This window comes from Hakea prostrata, chromosome 8 (assembly GCF_041222555.1).
Source record: "Hakea prostrata isolate BN-2017 chromosome 8, UWA_Hpros_2, whole genome shotgun sequence".
Taxonomy (NCBI): Eukaryota; Viridiplantae; Streptophyta; class Magnoliopsida; order Proteales; family Proteaceae; genus Hakea; species Hakea prostrata.
In genome coordinates, this window is record NC_142607.1 from 7,566,483 (window position 1) to 7,588,094 (window position 21,612).

Below are 21,612 nucleotides of genomic sequence, written 5' to 3' on the forward strand. Positions count from 1 at the left end.
TGTTATGTTTTGTCTCAACCTTCTGAAAATCCAAAATTTCACAAGTTCCGGTCAAATTTTGAACTATGGCAAGCATATCTCAATTTCACGCAAGGAAAGTACTTGTAATTAAGTTAAACTTAGGAGAGTTCCGTCTACTTTTTCTCATGTATGTAGAAGGCAGGTCTAGGCTGGGCCATGCAGTATCTCACAAAGGGCAAAAGAGGGGATAGAAAGATCTCCAGGGATACCCTGAGACTGGTTTTTTGGGGTATGTAGTTTCCTGTTAGGACTTGGTCTCTGTTATGTTCTGTTTCTAGTATCTCTTAAATAAGTCTAAAAATAAGAATGAGGTGGTTTAAGTGAGTTTTCTTGCTTATGTTCTCTTCTTCCTTTCCTTTCTCTCCATTTTTCTACTTATTGAGAAAAGACTTGTCCAGTGCTATGGCATGCCCAGCTTTTTGTGATTCAGTCAGATGGAAGCTTGATTTGGCAGCAGCAACATTCTAGTGGTATTGATCTGGTCAGGCACTCATTCCAATGCCAGGAGTTTAGAACTGCAGGATGAGCATATGAGTGACTTGTTGCTTGTATTGTTGGGTGTTGACACCAATGTACATTAGAGACTGCATAAACAATGTCAGAAAAATGATTTATAGTGTATGCAATTTCAGTCATATTTACCATCTAAGTTCTTTTACTTGAATTGCATGTGTTCAAATTCTAAGTTATAAGTCATATCAATGATATCTACACAGTGTACACTACTAGCCTATGATCCAAAGTCAAACTGCATTTGGGGTGTAATTTTTTAAAATTCAAGGGTTACACTATGTTTATAAGGCCTAAAATAGGTTGTCTGCAAGTTTCGTTACCTAATTGGCTAATTGGGTCATATGGCCTCCAAACCAAATTCCAAAATCTAAAGCAGAAAAATTGCACAGTATCTACCAAAACTGTGCCCAAGACTGAGACATTGACTATCTAGTATAATGTTAGGCCAAAATGCATTTTTACCTGAATTCTATCAAGAACAGCATGGTGATGAGCAAATATAATCATTTTGTGATAGTTATGATCCATGTCTGAATTTCTTGCAGCCCCAATAGTTGTGGCAATCGGATGAATAGAAAACCAATTGCAAAACCCAGAAAGCTTTGCAATACCGACTTCTTGATGAGAAAGACTCCCCAAATTTCCATAGCAATCATCGCAATCTGAGCAGAGAAACCAATCACATAGTACAAATGAAATAAATAACTAGATACAGAAGATTAGCAACATCAATCATACTATCATATGCATACATTCATCAGCTAGCAATGCAAACATTATCTACAATGGGTGACAGAAGAATAATCACATTCACTATTTATTAAAATATTACAGAAGGATAAAGAATGATCCGTCCACCCATGGTGATCCAAGCAAATCTTCCTCATCAATATGTGCCTTCACAACTTCTGGTTTATGTTTAGTCATTGTTCTTCTGATCTAATCTCAAAAAAATGCCACTATAATGTTCTACAACCTTCCATGTCTATCACAGTTTGTCCATGCATTCGCGGTATGGGTAAATACTTTTTAGTTCCTTACTCTTTTACTGGTTGACCCATTCTTTCAAAGCTAGTTCAAATGAATACCTAAACATGATTTTGGTCACCTAAATTCTAGTTTTCTCAAGAGCCAAATCTTCTTGCTAGAAGAAGCTTCACCAGCCATAACTCAATTAATGACCTTGATATCACTCCCATCCATTCATTTTCAGCTCCAAGTATATGGTAGAACTGACCTTTCGGATAGGCATTTTCATTTGCCCTATCACATAAATTGGCTCCCCCATTGCCGACATACAATCACAAACAGCCATGCTTAATGAGTATAGAAGATCATAAGTTATTATAGAGAAACAGGAATTACCATTTGATTCAGAATCAATTTCTGGAGCACTGTCAATGTGAGGGTCATTTTCAGGAGTCCCACCATTCATATCAATTTCACTTTCCTCTTGAGATTCCATTGGAGGAGTAGTACAACGCATCTTAATACTGGCTTTTGCAGAGATAACATCAGACCTTTTCAACACTAATCTTATTATTTGCCGACGTTTAGGTGGCAATTGTACCAGCACTTGCTTCTTCAGACGCCTTATCTGTAAAAGATAAATAACTAAATTAAAAAAACCCAAAATATGAACCAATAACTCCTTGGTGAGCTCAACGGTTCTAAAAGTCTCGAGAGATTCATTTAACTCTTCAAAGTTTATCTCTCAGAATAAATTAAAGGAAAAGGCAAAGAGAGTACCAAAAGTTAACCAGGGTAGGTAATGCATGATTTAAATATTTCAACAAATTCTTATGGGTCAAAGTATTCTTGAGCAAGAACATTAATTTCATTGGACAAGGACTTGAGAGTCGAGACACTACTCTGTGGAACAACAGAAATGGCAAAGATGTGAAGAGGCAGATCTGGTCAATCACAAATTCACGATCAATTTATGATCCAAACTGATTGACATGAAAATGTTCAGACATTGTGTAGCAAGATTTTCCATATTGAGAGAGATCTAGTTTGCTGTAAAACCCACATCCCCAACGCACAAATCATGTGGTAGATGCAAAATAAAAAAATAAAAACCCTCCAGAAAGATACGGTTTTTATAAAGAGATGGATTAAAAAGAATCTCCAGAGATTAATTCAAAGGAAACCTTACAAGAGACAAATTGCATAAACTAAATACATACATTCTAATGACTAAATAAAACAAGTGTCACCAACCATAGGTGACAAATTATGGTCAGACTGCTTCATCACAATTCGTTTTGCTTACTGCATTTTGGTTTTACAACTATGCTTTCCAGGTAATCAAATCGATGTTTTTGAGGACCTTCTATAGGAGACTGAAATGACCTTCCCTGGGCCCTGCCCCCAGCTCCTTCCATACCTCCGCCACCCCAACACCTCTAGCAACCTCAACTTCACCATCCCCCTCAAACCCCACACTTTGGTCTTTCCCCTTCACCTTTCCTCATCGACCTACCCAGGCTGGTCTCCCTATGGTAGATGGTCAGAAGATTCCTTTCTATCATGCCAAAACTCTTGACGATGAAGCCTCAATCTTGGGCTATGGCCTTGTGGTCCATTTTTTGGGCTCCAAACCTCCATTTCCCAATGTCCAAACCACTCTATCACAACAACAGAAGCTGGAGCAATCTTTGGAGTTCTTCCTGCTTGACCCAGGTTTTTTTTGAGACAATGGCATAGGCAGCTTCAACTCAACTGGGAAAACCACTCTCCTCTCCCCTCCTTAGCTTAGGGTCACACTCCTTGGGATACCCCTTCCCTATTGCTTGTCTGAAAGCTTGAGTATAGTGGGATCACCCTAGGGAACCCCCTCTTCTCCGATGCTAGAACCCTGCACAAGGCCATACTTACCTATGCTTGCATATATGTGTAGAGATCTTTGCCAAGGCACCCTCCCTTCATTCATCACCAATATGGATGAAACAAGGCACTTCTTCATCCAGCACGTCCACTTAGACTTGAAACCTCCTCACTGCCTGACTTGTAAAATTAAAAGTTTGTCCACCAACCTAGTGCAATGGCAACAACTTTGCATTAGATAGTCACTACAAGTTCCGCTTGAAGACACCCAACAAGAAATCCCTATCGCTGCTAAAGCAGGAGACCCAAAGATCCTTCCAGAGCTAGAACCACGAGGTGCTACTGTTGAGACAATCGATTATGGTAGAATCACTTGCTAGGTCAAAGTGATCCCAAGCCCTTTATTTATAATGAAGTGAATTTTTACACTATTACAAAATTACCTTTACTTGAGCAACAAGAATTAACAAACTAAAAGAATAAACCAATAACACTAATAGAACTGAACCAACAAACACTCCCCCTCAAGTTGAGGGGCATAGATGTTAGTCATGCCTAATTTGCCCACAATCCGGAGGAAATTTCCTGCCTTCAAACCCTTAGTTAAAATATCAGCCACTTGGTCTCCAGATCTCAAAAAAGGGATACAAATCAACCCTAGTTCCAGCTTTCCTTTGACAAAAGACCTATCAATTTTGATATGTATGGTTCGATTATGTTGCAAAGGATTATTGACAATTCTAATGGCAGCCTTGTTGCCACAATACAACATCATAGGGCACAGAATTTGAACTCCGATGTCTTCTAGAAAAGCTTTCTACCACAGTAGCTCACAAACTCTATGAACCCAGCTGAACGAGAGAAGAGGCAAGATGGGAGATCTCGCCATTAGGGGTCCAACAATATGCTTTAGGAGGTTTTAAAACCCCTATCTCGTGAGAGAGGCAGAGGCAGATCTCGCCTCTCTCAAGTTGCAACTCTCCAATTTCACCGAAAAATCAATTTTTTGCAGGAATTTTTTGGGGATTCAACTAGGTCTCAACTTCAAAACATCCTTAACACATCTACAACATCACATTATCATTATTCAAACCTATTTCAACAAGATCTTCAACAAAGGTAAGATTTTTCCACAAATTTGAATTTTTTTCAAATAGTATGTTCTACAATGGGTGTGTGAGTCTACTAAAAATATATGTTGATCTACTAACTTCGATCTACACTTTCATAGAAACAAATTAATTTTCTACAATTAATTATTTTTTTAATTTTCGTATTTAAAAATATAATATTGAAAAGAATTAGAATTAAAAAAATATAAAAAATATTTATGATATGAATGTGATTATCACTTATGTTAAACTACATTGAAAGGGCTACCACCCCATGTATCATATTTTGATTATCACTTGCTATATTTTTATTTTTAAATAATTAAATAAAATAATTATAAAAAATAAAATTTTATTAAAAAATTCTCTTTTTTGTTTTAGATGATGCTCATATTATTTAGTTTATTTAAAAATACAAACATATATGTTTGAGCATTGTATATATGTTATCTTAGAACAAAGTGTGAGTTTTGTTGTTTTATAAAAAGTATTTTTACATGTTTTTAATTATCTAAAAATTATTCTAATGATTATTTGGGAACATTCATGTATGTATTTGAGTGTCGTAGACTTCTAGCTTAAATGGCAACTAGTGGGACTGTTGGCAATGGCAATGGGACTTAGGACCATAGTGGGAGATCTCGCGAGATATCTCGTTATCGTGAGATAGCGAGACAAGAGGGTATGCGAGAGATGGGAGATCTCGCCAATATCTCGGCGAGATCTCGCTAACGGTCCATTTTTGACTGCTTTAGAGGCTTTAAAAAGCCCCTGTCTCGCTCGAGAGAGGCATATCTCGCCTCTCTCTCGCTAGAACTTCCATTTTTGCCAAAAAACTCAATTTTTGGCCGGAATTTGTTGAGGATTCAACATAGCAACATCATCAACTCATCTACAACAGTAGATTCAAGCATATATCAAGTGATTCAACCCTATTTCAAGTGATCTTCAAGAAATGTAAGATTTTCCCCCAAATTTGAATTTTTTCAAATAGAAGATTCTACAATGGGTGTATGAGTGTGGTATAAATATATGTTGATGAACAAGCTTTGATATACACTTTCATGGAAAAAATTTTAATTTTTTGTTATTAATTTTTTTTTTTGAATTTTCGTATTTAAAAAATATATTATCCAATTATCCAAAAAATTAAAATTATAAATTATAAATAAATACTTATGATATGAATGTGATTATTACTTATGTTAAACTACATTTAGAGGGCTACAATCTCATGTATTAATATTTTGATTATCATGATTGTTGTATTTATTTTATTTTTTATTTAAATAATTAAATAAAAAATTTATGAAAAATAATATTTTATAAAAAAAATTAAATGATGCTTATATTATGTAGTTTATTTTAAAAATACCAAACATGTATGTTGAACATTGTATATATGTTACCTTAAAAAAAGTGTGTGTTTTATTGTTTTATAAATTGTTTTTACATAAAATAATTATAAAAAATAATATGTTATTAAAAATTTATCTTTTTTTTTTTTTTTAAATGATGTTCATATTATGTAGTTTATTTTAAAAATACAAACATGTTTGTTTGAGCATTGTATATATGTTATCTTAGAACAAAGTGTGTGTTTTATTGTTTTATAAATTGTTTTTACATGTTTTTATGTATTTAAAAATTATTCTAATGATTATTTGGAAACATTCATGTATGTATTTCAGACTTTCAGTGTTGTACATTTGAATCTTGGCAACTAGTGGGAGTAGCGGCACTGGTAGTGGGACTCAAGACATTGCTTGGTAACATGGGGATCCCTTGACTGCCGATAAGAAAAAATCCCGATGCAAGTATTGCCTGAAGATTTTGAATTATGGTTTCAACCAGATATTAAAGCAACATTTGGCTGGTGGCTACAAAGATGTTTCCAAGTGTCCCAAGGTTCCTTATGAAGTGCAAAAAACAATTGCAGTAACTTTAAAGGGAGGGAAACAAAAAAAGGACGAGATGGTACAAAAGCAAAGGGAATTTGAGGATACAGTGCTATCTAGACCTTTTCTTGATGTTGATAAGGAGTCAAGCGACGATGAAGAGAGGAGGGTTGGTGTGAGGGTTTTGGTGTTGAGTCATGGGCCGAGTGGAGACAGATGAAGGCTGCAATGGAAGCTAGCAGATAGTCCTTACATGTTGAGAATGTGAGGCAATATGAACAAACAAGGGGAGCAGGTGGTTCGGGGTCAGGGGCATGGATGCCACCAAGACATAGTTCTCAGGGAACTGATAGGACCGAAAGGTGGAGGAAGACTAGACATTATGATTCCACATTTGACCAAGATCCTTCCCTCTTCAAGCAACAAGACATCTATCAAAGAAGCATTCCATATATGTTTGTTGGAGGTAGAGAAGGCAGTAGGGAGAAGGAAGCTAGGTTGGCAATCAACAAATTCATTGCAGCCAATGTAGCCAAAACACCATACTATCAGGGGATGATCAATGCAGTTGCTAAGGCAAGTGTAGGGGTTAAAGGCCCAATAGCTTGGGAAGTAATGAATAAATATTTACCAAAGGTAAAGCTGGAGGTGGATGAATACATTGGTTCATTAAAGGACAAATGGAGTACATATGGTGTTACTGTGATGGCTGATGGATGGACTGGTCCTACTAGACAGTCCATCATTAATTTCATTGCGAGCTGCAATGGAAAGACATCCTTCCTTAAGTCAGTGGATGCCTCAGATAAAATCAAAGATGCTGACTACCTTTACAAGCTTCTTAGAGAGGTGGTCCTCGAGGTAGGGCCAAAGAATGTTATCCAAATTGTCACAGATAATGGTGCTAACTTAAAAAAAAAAACAGGTGAAATGTTGACGAGGAAAAAAAGCAGCAGGATCCACCTCTTTTGGACACCATGTGCAGCACATTCGATTCATCTTATGTTGAAGGACTTGGGGAAAAGAAAGACAATCAATATTGTGGTTAAAAGGGCTAGAAGGATAAATAATTTGATTTATAACCATGGTTATGTGCTAAAGATGATGAGGAACCATTGTAAGGGTGATCTAGTCAAACCTTGATTGATTAGATTCGCCACCAACTATGTAGCTCTGAACAATTTATTACTTTGAGTCTTTGATAGTTTGAACTTTGATCACTTGTTGACTTGAATACTTGATGTGTAATGTTATTGTATTTGATGAGGAACCACTCTTGCTCCTCCATTGTTGGTAGCGAATCTAATCAATCCAGGTCTGACTAGATCACCCTTACAATGGTTCCTCATCATCTTCAGCACATAACCATGGTTATAAATAAAATTACTTACCCTTCTAGCCCTCTCAACCACAAAATTGATTGATTTTCTTTTCCCCAAGTCCTTCAACATAAATCAATCAAATGTGCTACACATGGTGTCCAAAAGAGGTGGATCCTGCTGCTCTTCTTCCTCATCAACATTTCACCAGCTTTTTTGAAGTTAGCACCATTATCTATGACAATTTGGATAACATTCTTTGGCCTTACCTTGGGGACCACCTCCCTAAGAAGCTTGTAAAGATAGTCAGCATCTTTGATTTTATCTGAGGAATCCACTGACCTTAAGGAATGATGTCTTTCCATTGCAGCTCGCCATGAAATAACATTCTTTGGCCTTACCTTGAGGATCACCTCCCTAAGAAGCTTGTAAAGATAGTCAGCATCTTTGATTTTATCTGAGGAATCCACTGACCTTAAGGAATGATGTCTTTCCATTGCAGCTCGCCATGAAATTAATGATGGACTGTCTAGTAGGACCAATCCATCCATCAACCATCACAGTAACACCATATGCACTCCATTTTTCCTTTAATGAACCAATGTATTCATCCACCTCCTACTTTACCTTTGGTAAATATTTATTCATTACTTCCCAAGTTGTTGGGCCTTTAACCCCTACACCTGCCCAAGCAACTGCATTGATCATCCCCTAATGATATGGTGTCTTGGCTACATTGGTTGCAATGTTGTTGTAGAGCATGAATTTGCAGATTGCCAACCTAGCTCCCTACTGCCTTCTCTACCTCCAGCAACCATATATGGAATGCTTCTCTGAAAAATGTCTTGTTGCTTGAAGAGGGAAGGGTCTTGGTCAAATGTGGAATCATAATGTCTAGTCTTCCTCCTTTCGGTTCTATTAGTTCCCAGAGAACTATGTCTAGGTGGCATGGATGCCCCTGACCCTGAACCACCTACTCCCATTGTCTATTCATATTGCCTCACATTCTCAACATGTAAGGACTATCTGCTAGCTTCCATTGCAACCTTCATCTATCTCCACTCGGCCCGTGACTCAACACCCATATCCCTCCTCTCTTCATCGTCGTTTGACTCCTCATCAACATCAAGAAAAGATCTAGATAGCACTGTATCCTCAAATTCCCTTTGCTTTTGTACCATCTCGTCCTTTTTTTGTTTCCCTCCCTTTAAAGTTACTGCAATTGTTTTTTGCACTTCATAAGGAACCTTGGGACACTTGGAAACATCTTCGTAGCCACCAGCCAAATGTTGCTTTAATCTGGTTGAACCACCAGAATTCAAAATCTTCAGGCAATACTTGCATTGGGATTTTTTCTTGTCGGCAGTCAGGGGATACCCGCCAAGCAATGTCCTAAGTACCACTACCAGTGCCGCCACTCCCACTAGTTGTCATTTGTTGCCATTTAAGATTCAAATGTACAGCACTGGAAGTCTGAAATACATATATGAATGTTCAAATAATCATTAGAATAATTTTTAAATACATAAAAACATGTAAAAACAATTTATAAAACAACAAAACACACACTTTGTTCTAAGGAAACATATATACAATGCTCAAACAAACATGTTTGTATTTTTAAAATAAACTACATAATATGAGCATCATTTAAAAAAAAAAAAAGATAAATTTTTAATAACATATTATTTTTTATAATTATTTTATGTAAAAACAATTTATAAAACAACAAAACACACACTTTGTTTTAAGGAAACATATATACAATGCTCAAACAGACATGTTTGTATTTTTAAAATAAACTACATAATATAAGCATCATTAAAAAAAATAATAATAAAATATTATTTTTTCATAATTTTTTATTTAATTATTTAAATAAAAAATAAAAATAAATACAGCAAGCATGATAATCAAAATATTAATACATGAGATTGTAGCCCTCTAAATGTAGTTTAACATCAGTAATAATCACATTCATATCATAAGTATTTATTTATAATTTTTTATTTTAATTTTTTAGATAATATATTTTTTAAATACAAAAATTCAAAAAAATAATAATAACAGAAAATTAATTTTTTTTCCATGAAAGAGTAGATCAAAGCTTGATCATCAACATATATTTATACCACACTCACACCCATTGTAGAACCTTCTATTTGAAAAAATTCAAATTTGGGGGAAAATCTTACATTTCTTGAAGATCACTTGAAATAGGGTTGAATCACTTGAAATATGCTCCAATCTGTTGTTGTAGATGAGTTGATGATGTTGCTATGTTAAATCCCCAACAAATTCCGGCCAAAAATCGAGTTTTCAAGCCAAAATGGAAGTTCCAGAGAGAGAAGGGAGAGAGAGGCTCGAGCGAGACAGGGGCTTTTTAAAGCCCCTAATGCAGTCAAAATATTCCCGTTAGTGAGATCTCCCATCTCTCATCTCTCGCAGACCCTCTCGTCTCGCTATCTCACAATAATGAGATCTCCCACCATGGATCCTGCTGCTCTTCTTCTTCATCAACATTTCACCAGCTTTTTTGAAATTAGCACCGCTATCTTTGACAAGAAGATAGTCAGCATCTTTGATTTTATATGAGGCATCCACTAACTTGAGGAAGGATGTCTCCCATTGCACCTCAGCATGAAATTAATGATGGACTGTCTAGTAGGACCAATCTATCCATCAGCCACCGCAGTAACACCATATGTTGTCCATATTTCCTTCAATGAACCAATGTATTCCTCCACCTCCTGCTTCACTTTTGGTAAATATTTATTCAGTACTTCCTAAGCTGTTGGGCCTTTAACCCCTACACTTGACCTAGCAACTGCATTAATCATCCCCTAATAGTATGGTGTTTTGGCTACATTGACTGCAATGTTGTTGTTGTAGAGCATAAATTTGCTAATCACCAGCCTAGCTTCCTCCTCCCTACTGCCTTCTCTACCTCCAACAAACATATATGGAATGCTTCTTTGATAGGTGTCTTGATGCCTGAAGGGGTCATGGTCAAGTGTGGCATCATAATGTGCAGTCTTCCTCGTCCTTTCAATCCTTTCAGTCCTCTCACTTCCATGAAAACTCTGTCTAGGAGGCATGGATGCCCCTCACCCCGACCCACCTGCTCCTTTTGTCTGTTCGTATTGTCCCATATTCTCAAAATGTAAGGATTGTCTACTAGCTTCCATTGCAGCCCCTATATGTCTCCACTCGACTTGTGACTCAATACCCATACGCCTCCTCTCCTCATCGTCGTCTGACTCCTCATCAACGTCAACTAAAGGTATACACAACACTGTATCCTCAAATTCCCTTTGCTTTTTTCCCATCTCATCCTTTCTTTGTCTCCCTCATTTTAAAGTTGTTACAATTGCTTTTTGTACTTCATAAGAACCTTGGAACACTTGGCAACATCTTTGTAGCCACCAACCAAGTGTTGCTTTAATCTGGTTGAACCACCAGAATTCAGGTCTTGAGGCAATACTTGCATCGAGATTCTTTCTTGTCAGCAGTCAGTGGATCCCCATGTTGCCAAGTAATGTCTTGAGTCCCATTGCCACTGCCAACACTCCCACTAGTTGTCATTTAAGCTAGAAGTCTACGACACTCAAATACATACATGAATGTTCCCAAATAATCATTAGAATAATTTTTAGATAATTAAAAACATGTAAAAATAATTTATAAAACGACAAAACACACACTTTGTTCTAAGATAACATATATACAATGCTCAAACATACATGTTTGTATTTTTAAATAAACTACATAATATGAGCATCATCTTAAAAAAAAAATTTAAAAATAATAATAATAATAACAATAATAATAATAATAATTTTTAAATAAAATATTGTTTTTCATAATTATTTTATTTAATTATTTAAATAAAAAAATACAACAAGCATGATGATCAAAATACGACTACATGGGGTTGTAGCCCTTTCAATGTAGTTTAACATAAGTGATAATCACATTCATATCATAAGTATTTTTTTATACTTTTTATTCTAATTTTTAGATATTATATTTTTTAAATACGAAAATTCAAAAAATAAATTAATAGCAGAAAATTAGATTTGTTTCCATGAAAGTTTAGATCAAAGTTAGTAGATCAACATATATTTATACTAGATTCACACAACCATTGTAGAACATTCTATTTGAAAAAATTCAAATTTGTGGAAAAATCTTACCTTTGTTGAAAATCTAGTTGAAATAAGGCTTGAATAATGATAAGCTGATGTTTGTAGATGTGTTAAGGATGTCTGAAGTTGAAATCTAGTTAAATCACCAAAAATTTCCGGCCAAAAATCGATTTTCCGGTGAGATTGGAGAGTTGTAGCGAGAGAGAGAGAGAGGCGAGATCTGCCTCTCTCGCACGTGATAGGGAGTTTTAAAACCCCTTAAAGCACATGGTTGGACCCCTAATGGCGAGATCTCCCATCTCGCCTCTTCTCTCATATCGTTGGGCAGTTTTAGCGAGATATCTCGTGAGATCTCGGCGACATCTTGTGAGATCTCCCACCATGGTAGTGATGGTGCAAGTGGTAGTGTTGCAGCATAGTGGAAGCCAAGGAAGTCCAACAAAGACACAAATGAGACCCGGCTTGCGGGGCCTTGGGATTTTGGGTGGGGGGGGGGGGGGGTGATAAAGAGTGGGGGGGGGGGGGGGGGGGGGGGGGGGGGGGGGGGGGGGGGGGGGGGGGGGGGGGGGGGGGCGGGGGACACACCCCCCCCCCCCCCGGGGGGATGTTAAGGGAGTGAAGTTGGGTTACTAACTAACTTCTTTAGAAACCCATACCCACCTATTCAGCAACCATTGGATTTTGGCTTTCAGCCGCACAGCGTTGGAGGTTACCCTAGGATGTTGCACCTTCAGTGTGCAAATTATAAGACACATTTGATGAATATAGACGCATACGAGAGGTGATACAGCAACTCATTGACTTAGGAAGCCTTCTTGGTTCAGACTCAAGCATAGGATTTGGGCGCAAGTTGAGTGATAGTCAGTTAGTCATTGATTTCACTTCACTCTATCACTCATGATGCTCATACTCTCGTGGTGTAACTTATAAGCACACCGATGTTGTAATGTATGCTATAACTCTAAAGCTTTATGTTTTCACTTATATCAATTAAAGGTTGAGTATTTCATGTGTTATAAGTCTGTTGGTTCATTCCTTCAACATTTCAGTTTCAAAGTTAGGTCAAGCTGGAAATCATATATACACACTCTCCTCACAACTTCGGGGGGTCCGGTGGGGGAGCAGAGAAAATATTGCATTTCGTTAGGTGTGTGTGTTTGCAGAGGCGCCCGCATACATGCAGCACATGACAAGCTTGCTCGTCGGCAACCGCACGCGGCCACCACTGTGTTTACAAGGCCTAAAATAAGCTAAATGCCAAATAGCCCTAAAATCCACCAAGATGAGCCCTCAATTTCATTCGAGTTGAGGAAGAAACTTCACCAAATCTCGGCTGAGATCAAACAAAATCTTGGTTTTCTAATGGCGGAGATCTTGGTCAAGACAAAGATCTCAAATCATGCTAGAAGCGACGGTGGTGGTGACCATAATGGACAGAGTGTGGTTCCCATAGAGCAAATTGAATTGTATTTTAATCCATATGGTCAACTGATATGCCTACTCCATCGAATTGACTGTGACTCCCACTTACAATCACAAGCATATGGCAGTACAGGACTGCTGTTTGTCGGTGAAATGATCTCATACCATACACACCAGCCACCATATCCGAGCATGCTGCTAATAGCACCATATGATTTGTATGATGGTGGATCAGTGAGTATTGGTGTTAATACATCACAATTTGCTAACCCACATCCTAGGGTAGGTTACCATAGTATGTTGACGATGCAACATAAAAGTCAGTGGTGCTAGATTAGGTTCTCCTCGGAATCTCTGACGTGCGGTTCATACATTACGCCATCAAAGCAGTAATGCAAGTCGACTCCGAAGGACTTAGAGTGGGGTTGCTCCAAGCTGATATGGCAGTTTCTATTAATCTAAAGGAACTATTTTTTTGTCTTCTATTTCCTATGATGCTATCAAAATTATCATACAGACTCAAATTCTTGCATAGTTGCACTTCAGTTGTATTTGAGATTTGGCACTTTTGACATATGTGCTTATGTTGTAGCTATGTGTTATGCATACTTTAATGTAAGTTTAGTTTACTTTAATTTGTCAATTGAAATTACTTGGCCATTTCTGTAAATTTAAACTTCAAAAATTCTTAAATGTGTGAAAATACATTTAAATTTGACCGAATGCAGGCAAGCATGAATATGAATCCAAAAGACCATTGCGGGTTGTTTCTAAACCAAAGTAACCATCATATGTGTTTATAGGCCACAAAATAGACTGTCCAAGAACAACAACAACAAAAACAACAACAACAATAAGCCTTGTCCCAACTAAATGGGGTCGGCTACATGGATTCTTGTCTTCCAATCAGTTATGTTCGAGGCCATGCTAGATACAAGGCCTAAGCTAAACATATCATTTCTCACCACTTCTCTTAAGGTTATCTTAGGTCTACCCCTAGCTCTCCTAGCTCCTTCAATCTGGATTATATCATTCCTCCGTACATGGGCATTTATAGGTCTCCGTTGAAAGTGGCCTTGCCACCTCAAACGACTTTCTCGAAACTTGTCACTTCACTCCCAAACCAACTCTAATATGATCATTTGTTATCTTATCCATCCTAGTTTTGTCACTCATCCATCTTAGCATCCTCATTTTTACTACACTGAGTTTATCTATATGATTCTTTTTAACAGCCCAACACTCCACACCATACAACATAGCTGGTCGAACAACGATCCTATAAAATTTCCTTTGAACTTAAAAGGACACACCTCTCCACTTCATCCACCCTATTTTAATTCTTTGGGAAACATCATCCTCTAAAACACCTCTTTTACTTATGTTGAACCTAGGTACCTAAAACAATCACTCTGAGGAATCTCCTTATCGTCAAGTATCACCACCTTATCGTCTGCCCAATCATGACTAAAGTTACAAACTAGATATTCTGTCTTCGATCTACTTAGTTTAAAGCCTTTTGATTCCAAAGCTACTCTCCATGACTCTAATTTGGGTCTCATCAATCAACACAATATCATTAGCAAAAAGCATACACCAAGGGACCTCATCTTGAATGTATTTGGTTAATTCATCCATTACCAAATCCTATTTTAATTCTTTGGGAAACCTCATCCTCTAAAACACCTCTTTTACTTATGCTGAACCTAGGTACCTAAAACAATCACTCTGAGGAATCTCCTTATCGTCAAGTATCACCACCTTATCGTCTGCCCGATCATGACTAAAGTTACAAACTAGATATTATGTCTTCGATCTACTTAGTTTAAAGCCTTTTGATTCCAAAGCTACTCTCCATGACTCTAATTTGGGTCTCATCAATCAACACAATATCATTAGCAAAAAGCATACACTAGGGGACCTCATCTTGAATGTATTTGGTTAACTCATCCATTACCAGTGCAAATAGATATGGGCTTAACGTTGATCCTTGATGTAGCCCAACTGTTATTGGGAAATCATTACTTTGTCCCCCCACTGTTCATACAATTAGTCTTACACTATTGAAAATAAAATTACTTTGTTCTTGATGTAGCCCCACTGTTATCGGAAAATTATTACTTTGTCCCCCCACTGTTCTTTGAAAAAAAAATTCTTTTAGCATTTTATCTTCCTTATATTGTGAAAAGAAAACAATACCTTAAGAAGAGCCTGTTATAAATGATTTTTTTGTGTGTGTGTGTGTGTATTTGTTTATGTCAGATTTAAAATCAGACCCAAAAAAATCACTAAAACTCAACCAAGATCCGGCAGACCTCGTACAGGTCTTGGCTCGAAGAAATATCAGTCTTTCAATCATCTAAATTTACTGTATAACATCACAAAGAATAGATGCCACTATAGGTTCAATAACAACTAAAGTTCTCCACATTTACTAAAGGCACCAAATTTTGTACATTCAACTGTCCAGTTCTATCTGATCATGGTTCTCAACCAGATACCAACCCGCCCAGGTTTGTTATTAGTGGTTGAAGTTCAATAATCATAGAAGTAAGCTTTAAGCAGCCGACCAGAAGCTTGAGATAATCACCTCGCAAAATTGGTAAGGTATTATTGTTGTTGCATCAGAACAATGTTCATGTACTCGCTAAAGATCTCAGTAATATTGAATTTTTTTAGGACTTCGAGGTGAAACAGAATACATGTTAATATCTCAAATATTTCCATAAGATATTAGTATTCCACTGTAATTGTATGCTTCACCCTGAAACCTGGCTTTGCTTCAACAATAAAAAGTGACCAAATCAATGAGATCATAGCTGAACTCAGATTTATGGCAGACTGAGTGGACTTCAAAACTGAGTTCTTGAACCATGTCTTTGAGATACATCCAACTCGGTCACAAAATGAGAACCTTCTTCAGGGGCAAACGAAACTAGATCTTTGTTGCTGCAAGGGAACTTCTACCTGCCTTGGAGGCTATGATCAGACCACTATTCTCTTGTGTTTTATTAGATTCCTAGGTAAGGTAAGGAAAATATTATATGGGACGATCATTTTCCCATCCTGTACCTTTCCCCTCCCATAGGCCCAGGACATTCACCTGTTTCTTAGGGCCTTCGATGGACATGTCACTTGGTGTGCTTTCTGGGGTTGTCTACTCCATCTTTTAAATAAAATTTGGTTATCTATGAAACAAAAAAATCTAAACATGATATTTCTACCAAGCGTGCAACATTAAAGTAGAAAATAGGGACAAATTTTTCCTGTAGATTACTATCTTTTCAGCATAATTTTGCTTATCCATGAAATAAAACAAGTCTAAATATGATACTTCTACCAAGCATGCAATATTGAAGAAGAAAAAAAAAAGGGGGATAAATTGAAAATTTATCAAGGCCAAGTTAAGAACTCATAAACCAGAATCAGAAATCATGTAATAGGGTAGTAAAAGCACAGTTTAAATAGCACCAGCCATAAGTATAGACTTATTAAAAGGCAAATACTAACATAATCTTCCAGAATATTGAAAAGCTAACCATGACAATCTATAGATTGAAAATCGGTTCTAGGAAAATCAAAACCAGTAACAAGACCAAAACAAACCATGACAGATAGCTTCAGTAAAATATTTAACTCCTCCAAACGAATGCCCTTTGAAAAATCCCGCTGCAAGAACAATAATATCATCAGTTTCTACCACTTCATGAGTACAATATGTTAAATTTCAAGACAGGTGAAAGCAACTAAAAGACATCAGACTATAGCACAGTGAATGGAGCCTTAAAGCCCATGTGGGTTTACTATGGAGTGACTATGATGGCTGATGGTTGGACTGGTCCCACTAGACAGTCCGTCATCAATTTCATGTTGAATTGCGATGGGAGGACGGTGTTCCTCAAGTCAGCAGATACATTTGGTGAGAAGAAGGATGCAAAATACAACATTGATGTTTTTATAACTGCTAGAGATTTAATGGAAGTGACCTGCTCTTTACTTTTTGAGCGTAAACTACCTCAAGCTTTTTGATCTGATGATGGTATGATTACATATATTTTTCTTCTTTCCTCTTATACACCCTTGTTTGCTTCGCCTCCCCGTATACTTTTTTAAAGTGTTTCTTTTCTGCGAGAGCATTATCCTGGTTTGTCTAAGCTTGTTCCTAGATCCTTGAATTGCATTTTTGTGGGTTATTCCCGCACTCAAAAAGGTTATACATGTTATTGTCCCACTTTAGATAATAAAAAAATGTGTCACCATCAATATTTCTTTTTGACTCTCCTCGTGTCTCCAAATTCTGTTGTTCAACGATCTTCTTTGGGTACAGGACTTCGAAGACCATTTGCACCACTGTCTCCCACATCACTTCTGGTTCCTCCACATCAATTTACCTATGTTCATCATCCACACATTAATGCTGCCACTCTAGCTCCTTTAGCTCCTACCACATCTACTTTGGCTAAAAGTCCTAATTTTGAAGTAATTTTGCATGTAACTCTTTCTGATGTTTCACCTCTCTTCTATCTCCTACTGCTAATCCTGCTGATCTATACATAGTGCTGATTTAGTACGTCCTGATGATGATCTTCAGTTGCTTTACGCAAAAGGGTTCATAGTTATACTCAAGGAAGAAATTTCGACCGAAACAGGAATTTCGACCTTGCAAAAGGCCGAAATTTCGACGTTTCGGTCGAAATTTCGATCGAAACTGGATACTTTTTCTGAAAATTAGAACTTCAATTTCGGGCCTCATATGGACTCAAAATGATTTGGATTCTTGTATACTACTTATTTCAAGCATAATAAACACAATGGAACTAGTATTTTGTAAAAAACAAAACTATTGAAAATTTATCATTCAAGTATACTAACAAATGACTGGTTCCGACAAGTGCAAACTGTATTGCATACATGCATAGAATCAACAACATACATGAATTGTTTGGTAGAATGGTTACATATACAACAAGTCAACAAAATAAAATGACCGGCTCGATCAAGTGATGGTGTCTCAAATATATAAAGCTAAAGCCTATATAACATATATACATAAAATAAAAATACATAATTTTAGAAAATAATTATTATAATAAAAAAATGAAAAAATGGTAGCAAATAATAAAAAGATAAGTTTAACAAAACACAATTATAGATCATAGTCCTAGGCTAAACATATATTAATTTCAAGGCAATATAAGATCATTTAAGGCATGAACAAAACAAAAATAAAAAAAGGGGAAGTTTGGAACTGTTGGGTGTGGCTCATGCTTCACATTCTATTATTGCTGGAGTTTCCTTTGTAGCTGTTGTGGCTTAGGAGGTGTTTGGAGGCTAAAAATGAGCAAAAGTGGTGTTTGAAGGCGAAGGAGTAGTGAAAATTAGGTGAAAATGGGATAGAAATCAACAAAAACTAAGGAAAAACAAGTTGGAATGCTGATATGTCGAAATTTAGGGTGAAATGGTCGAAATTTCGGTCGAAATGGTCGAAATCTCCGAAATTTCGGTCGAAATTTGATACTTTTCCGAAATAATTGAAATTTCGTTTCGTTTTTTAAAAATGCAGACATTTCGACCGAAATTTCGACAATTTCGGTCGAATTTTCTTCTATGGTTATACTTATACTGAACATCCGATTGGTAATTTTATTTCTTATTCTGGACCGCCTAACTCTTTTCATTTTAGTCTTACCACTGTAGCACCTCACCTTGTTTCCAAGTCAACTAGTGAAGCATTATCTAAATCTTGGATAGAGGACAACTATGGAGGAAATATTAGCTTCAGAAAATATTAACACTAAGGATCTTGTGCCTTTACCATAAGGTAAAACAGTTGTAAGCATGGAATAAATTTCGATCGAAATGGTCGAAATTACAACATTTTTTAAAAACGAAACGAAATGTAAAAGATTTTGTCAGAATCATTTGTTTCAACTGAAACAGTACGAAATTATGGTAGAAACAACATGGAATTTCGTACCGACATGAACTGTTACTTTTCAGGTTATATCAAAACTACCTGTTCCGAGCGGAGCCTGCTTAATTTTGCAGGTTCTGCTAGTTTCAACAGGTTCTGCCCCTTCCAATTTCAACCCTAGACCAAAAAAAAAATTCTAATTTTTTTGCATTCTACCTACCCCCATTTCACCTCATTTTAACAACTCCTTTGCATTCCAACTCCACTCTTGCTCCTCCATTGTTGGGTTTGTGAGAATCAAACAAGGCAAGTTGACAAAGTTCTCCATTTTTTATTTTTGTTTTGTTTATGCTTCAAATCAACTTAGATTGCTTTCAAATTAAAGTATGTCTAGTCTAGAATGTTGATCTATGATCATGTGAGTTAAAATTAAATTTTGGATATTAGTACTATTTTGTTATGTATTTAAAAGTCATTTTCTGAAATATACACATACACTCATGTATGAGCTTCAAATTGATGAATGTGAGACACCATCACTTGACCAATGCTGTGATGGTGTTGAATCAGATTTTTTGTTGTTAATTATTAATTTTAATTGTTTGTAAAATATTAAATATTATTAAAAATTATTTAAATATTGAAAAATACTAATTAATTTATGTTCTATATTTAAAAGTAGGAGATTATTTATAATAGCATGTATGTAATTTGTTGAGCTTATGGTGATGCTTTTTAAGACATTTAGTGTGTATTTCTTATATCAGTCACTCTCTTTGAAAGACGTCAAACATCACAGGAGGCCACTAACAGCCAATAAGAAGAAGAGTGAGTGCACATATAGCAAGAAACAGATAGGAGGAGATGGGCCACTAGATTGAAGGTGCATCTAGCTAGGGGAAGTAGGTATGTAACAAGATGCGAAAAGGTGCCCTCAGAGATCAAGAGGCAATAGCCTCATACTTGGCAGGGGGAAGCAAAAGCGGAAAGAGAAGAGAGCACAAAGGGAGGAGTTTGAGGATGCATGCCTAGATGACCTTCTAGAACAAGGAGAGTTGGATTATGATCTAGGGAGCCAGTAGAGTATGGATGTAAGGCTGACTCAGATTCTACATAAATAAGGAGCCCGATGATGATGAGTAGAGTGTAGGCGAGGATTGATGACATGAGGAGGCAACAGAGGGCTATGGGTTGTGGGTCCTTTAAAGAGCCAGCAGGTATGGGAGGAGATTCATATCCCATGGGCCCCAGCATAAGGTCAAGCTTCATCAACACATGCTACAGATCCAGATCTTGAGATTCTTCATAATGATCCCGCCATATTTAGGAGGCCAGGGAAAAAGCAAATAAAGTTAAAACACTTGTGGGGAAGCGTGAAGGAGAAAGTGGGATGTCTTTCTCTAAATGGGCTATGTACATGGTATTCCAACATATACAGCCTAAGGGCCCTACTACAGGAATATGGTTGAGGAGATAGCCAGGGTTGGGAGTGGTTAATAGGGGCCAACCCCACATGAGATATATAATGTGTATTTGCCCAAGCATAAAGAGCTTATTACAAAGTGGATGTGATGGCTAATGGTTGGAATGGTCCCATTAGACGATCATCAATTTCATGTTGAATTGTAATGAAAGGACAATGTTCCTAAAGTCTGTAGATGCATCATCCAGTGAGAAGAATGATGCAAAATGCATCTATAAATTATTGAAGCAAGTGGTGAAAGAGGTTGGAGTAAAGAATGTCATCCGAATTGTGACTGTAAATGACTCCAACTACAATAAAGCTGGGTTGAAGAAGATGGAGAACTTCCGGTATCAAAACATGCTTCTACTTCTAGTACTAATTATAATTTTCAAATACATATTACATTACATATACCCTTTATGACTTTATATTGGTTCAGTAAATCATTACTAATTTGGACATTCTTATCTGGACAGATATAGGCTCTTTTGGACTCCATATACTACTCACTATATTGACCTAAAGCTAAAGGACATGGGTGTCAAGATTGTGAAGAAGAACATGGAGCAAGCCCGACAAGTTAGTACCTTCATCTATAACCACACTTATGCACTAAAGATGATGAGGGACAGGTGTCAGGGTGACTTAGTGAAGCAAGGCATAACTAGATTTGCTATGAATTGGATAACACTACAGAGCTTTGAGAATATGAAGCTTTAAGAGCATGTTTGAATTAAAGCAGTGATTTAACTAGGAGGGTTCTTCATTTGTAAGAGAAAGGAGAGCACAATTGACCATACTCGATTAGACATTAGGAAAAATGTGAGGATAGCGATAAAGATGCTTGAGCCTATGGTGCATGCATTGAAGATGGTAGATTCAGCAGAGAATACCTACTTTATCACACATATGGATGAAGCAGCAAGTTGCTCAGGTCTACTCATAGGGCATAAGAAAATCCTTGATATCAT

At 36.8% G+C, this 21,612-nt stretch overlaps 1 protein-coding gene across 2 annotated transcripts in view; it reads right to left on the reverse strand.

Annotated features, from left to right (window-relative positions):
• The window catches only part of LOC149006589 (SNF2 domain-containing protein / helicase domain-containing protein / HNH endonuclease domain-containing protein), an 89,265-nt gene that overhangs the window by 54,036 nt on the left and 13,617 nt on the right, over positions 1-21,612 (reverse strand). For both annotated transcript variants that reach the window (XM_089165250.1, XM_089165249.1), the window contains exons 8-10: positions 16,869-16,931; positions 1,900-2,131; positions 997-1,196 (exon numbers count right to left, since the gene is read on the reverse strand). In XM_089165250.1, coding sequence (XP_089021376.1) covers positions 997-1,196; positions 1,900-2,131; positions 16,869-16,931 — 495 coding nt within the window. The remainder of the gene's footprint in view (positions 1-996; positions 1,197-1,899; positions 2,132-16,868; positions 16,932-21,612) is intronic.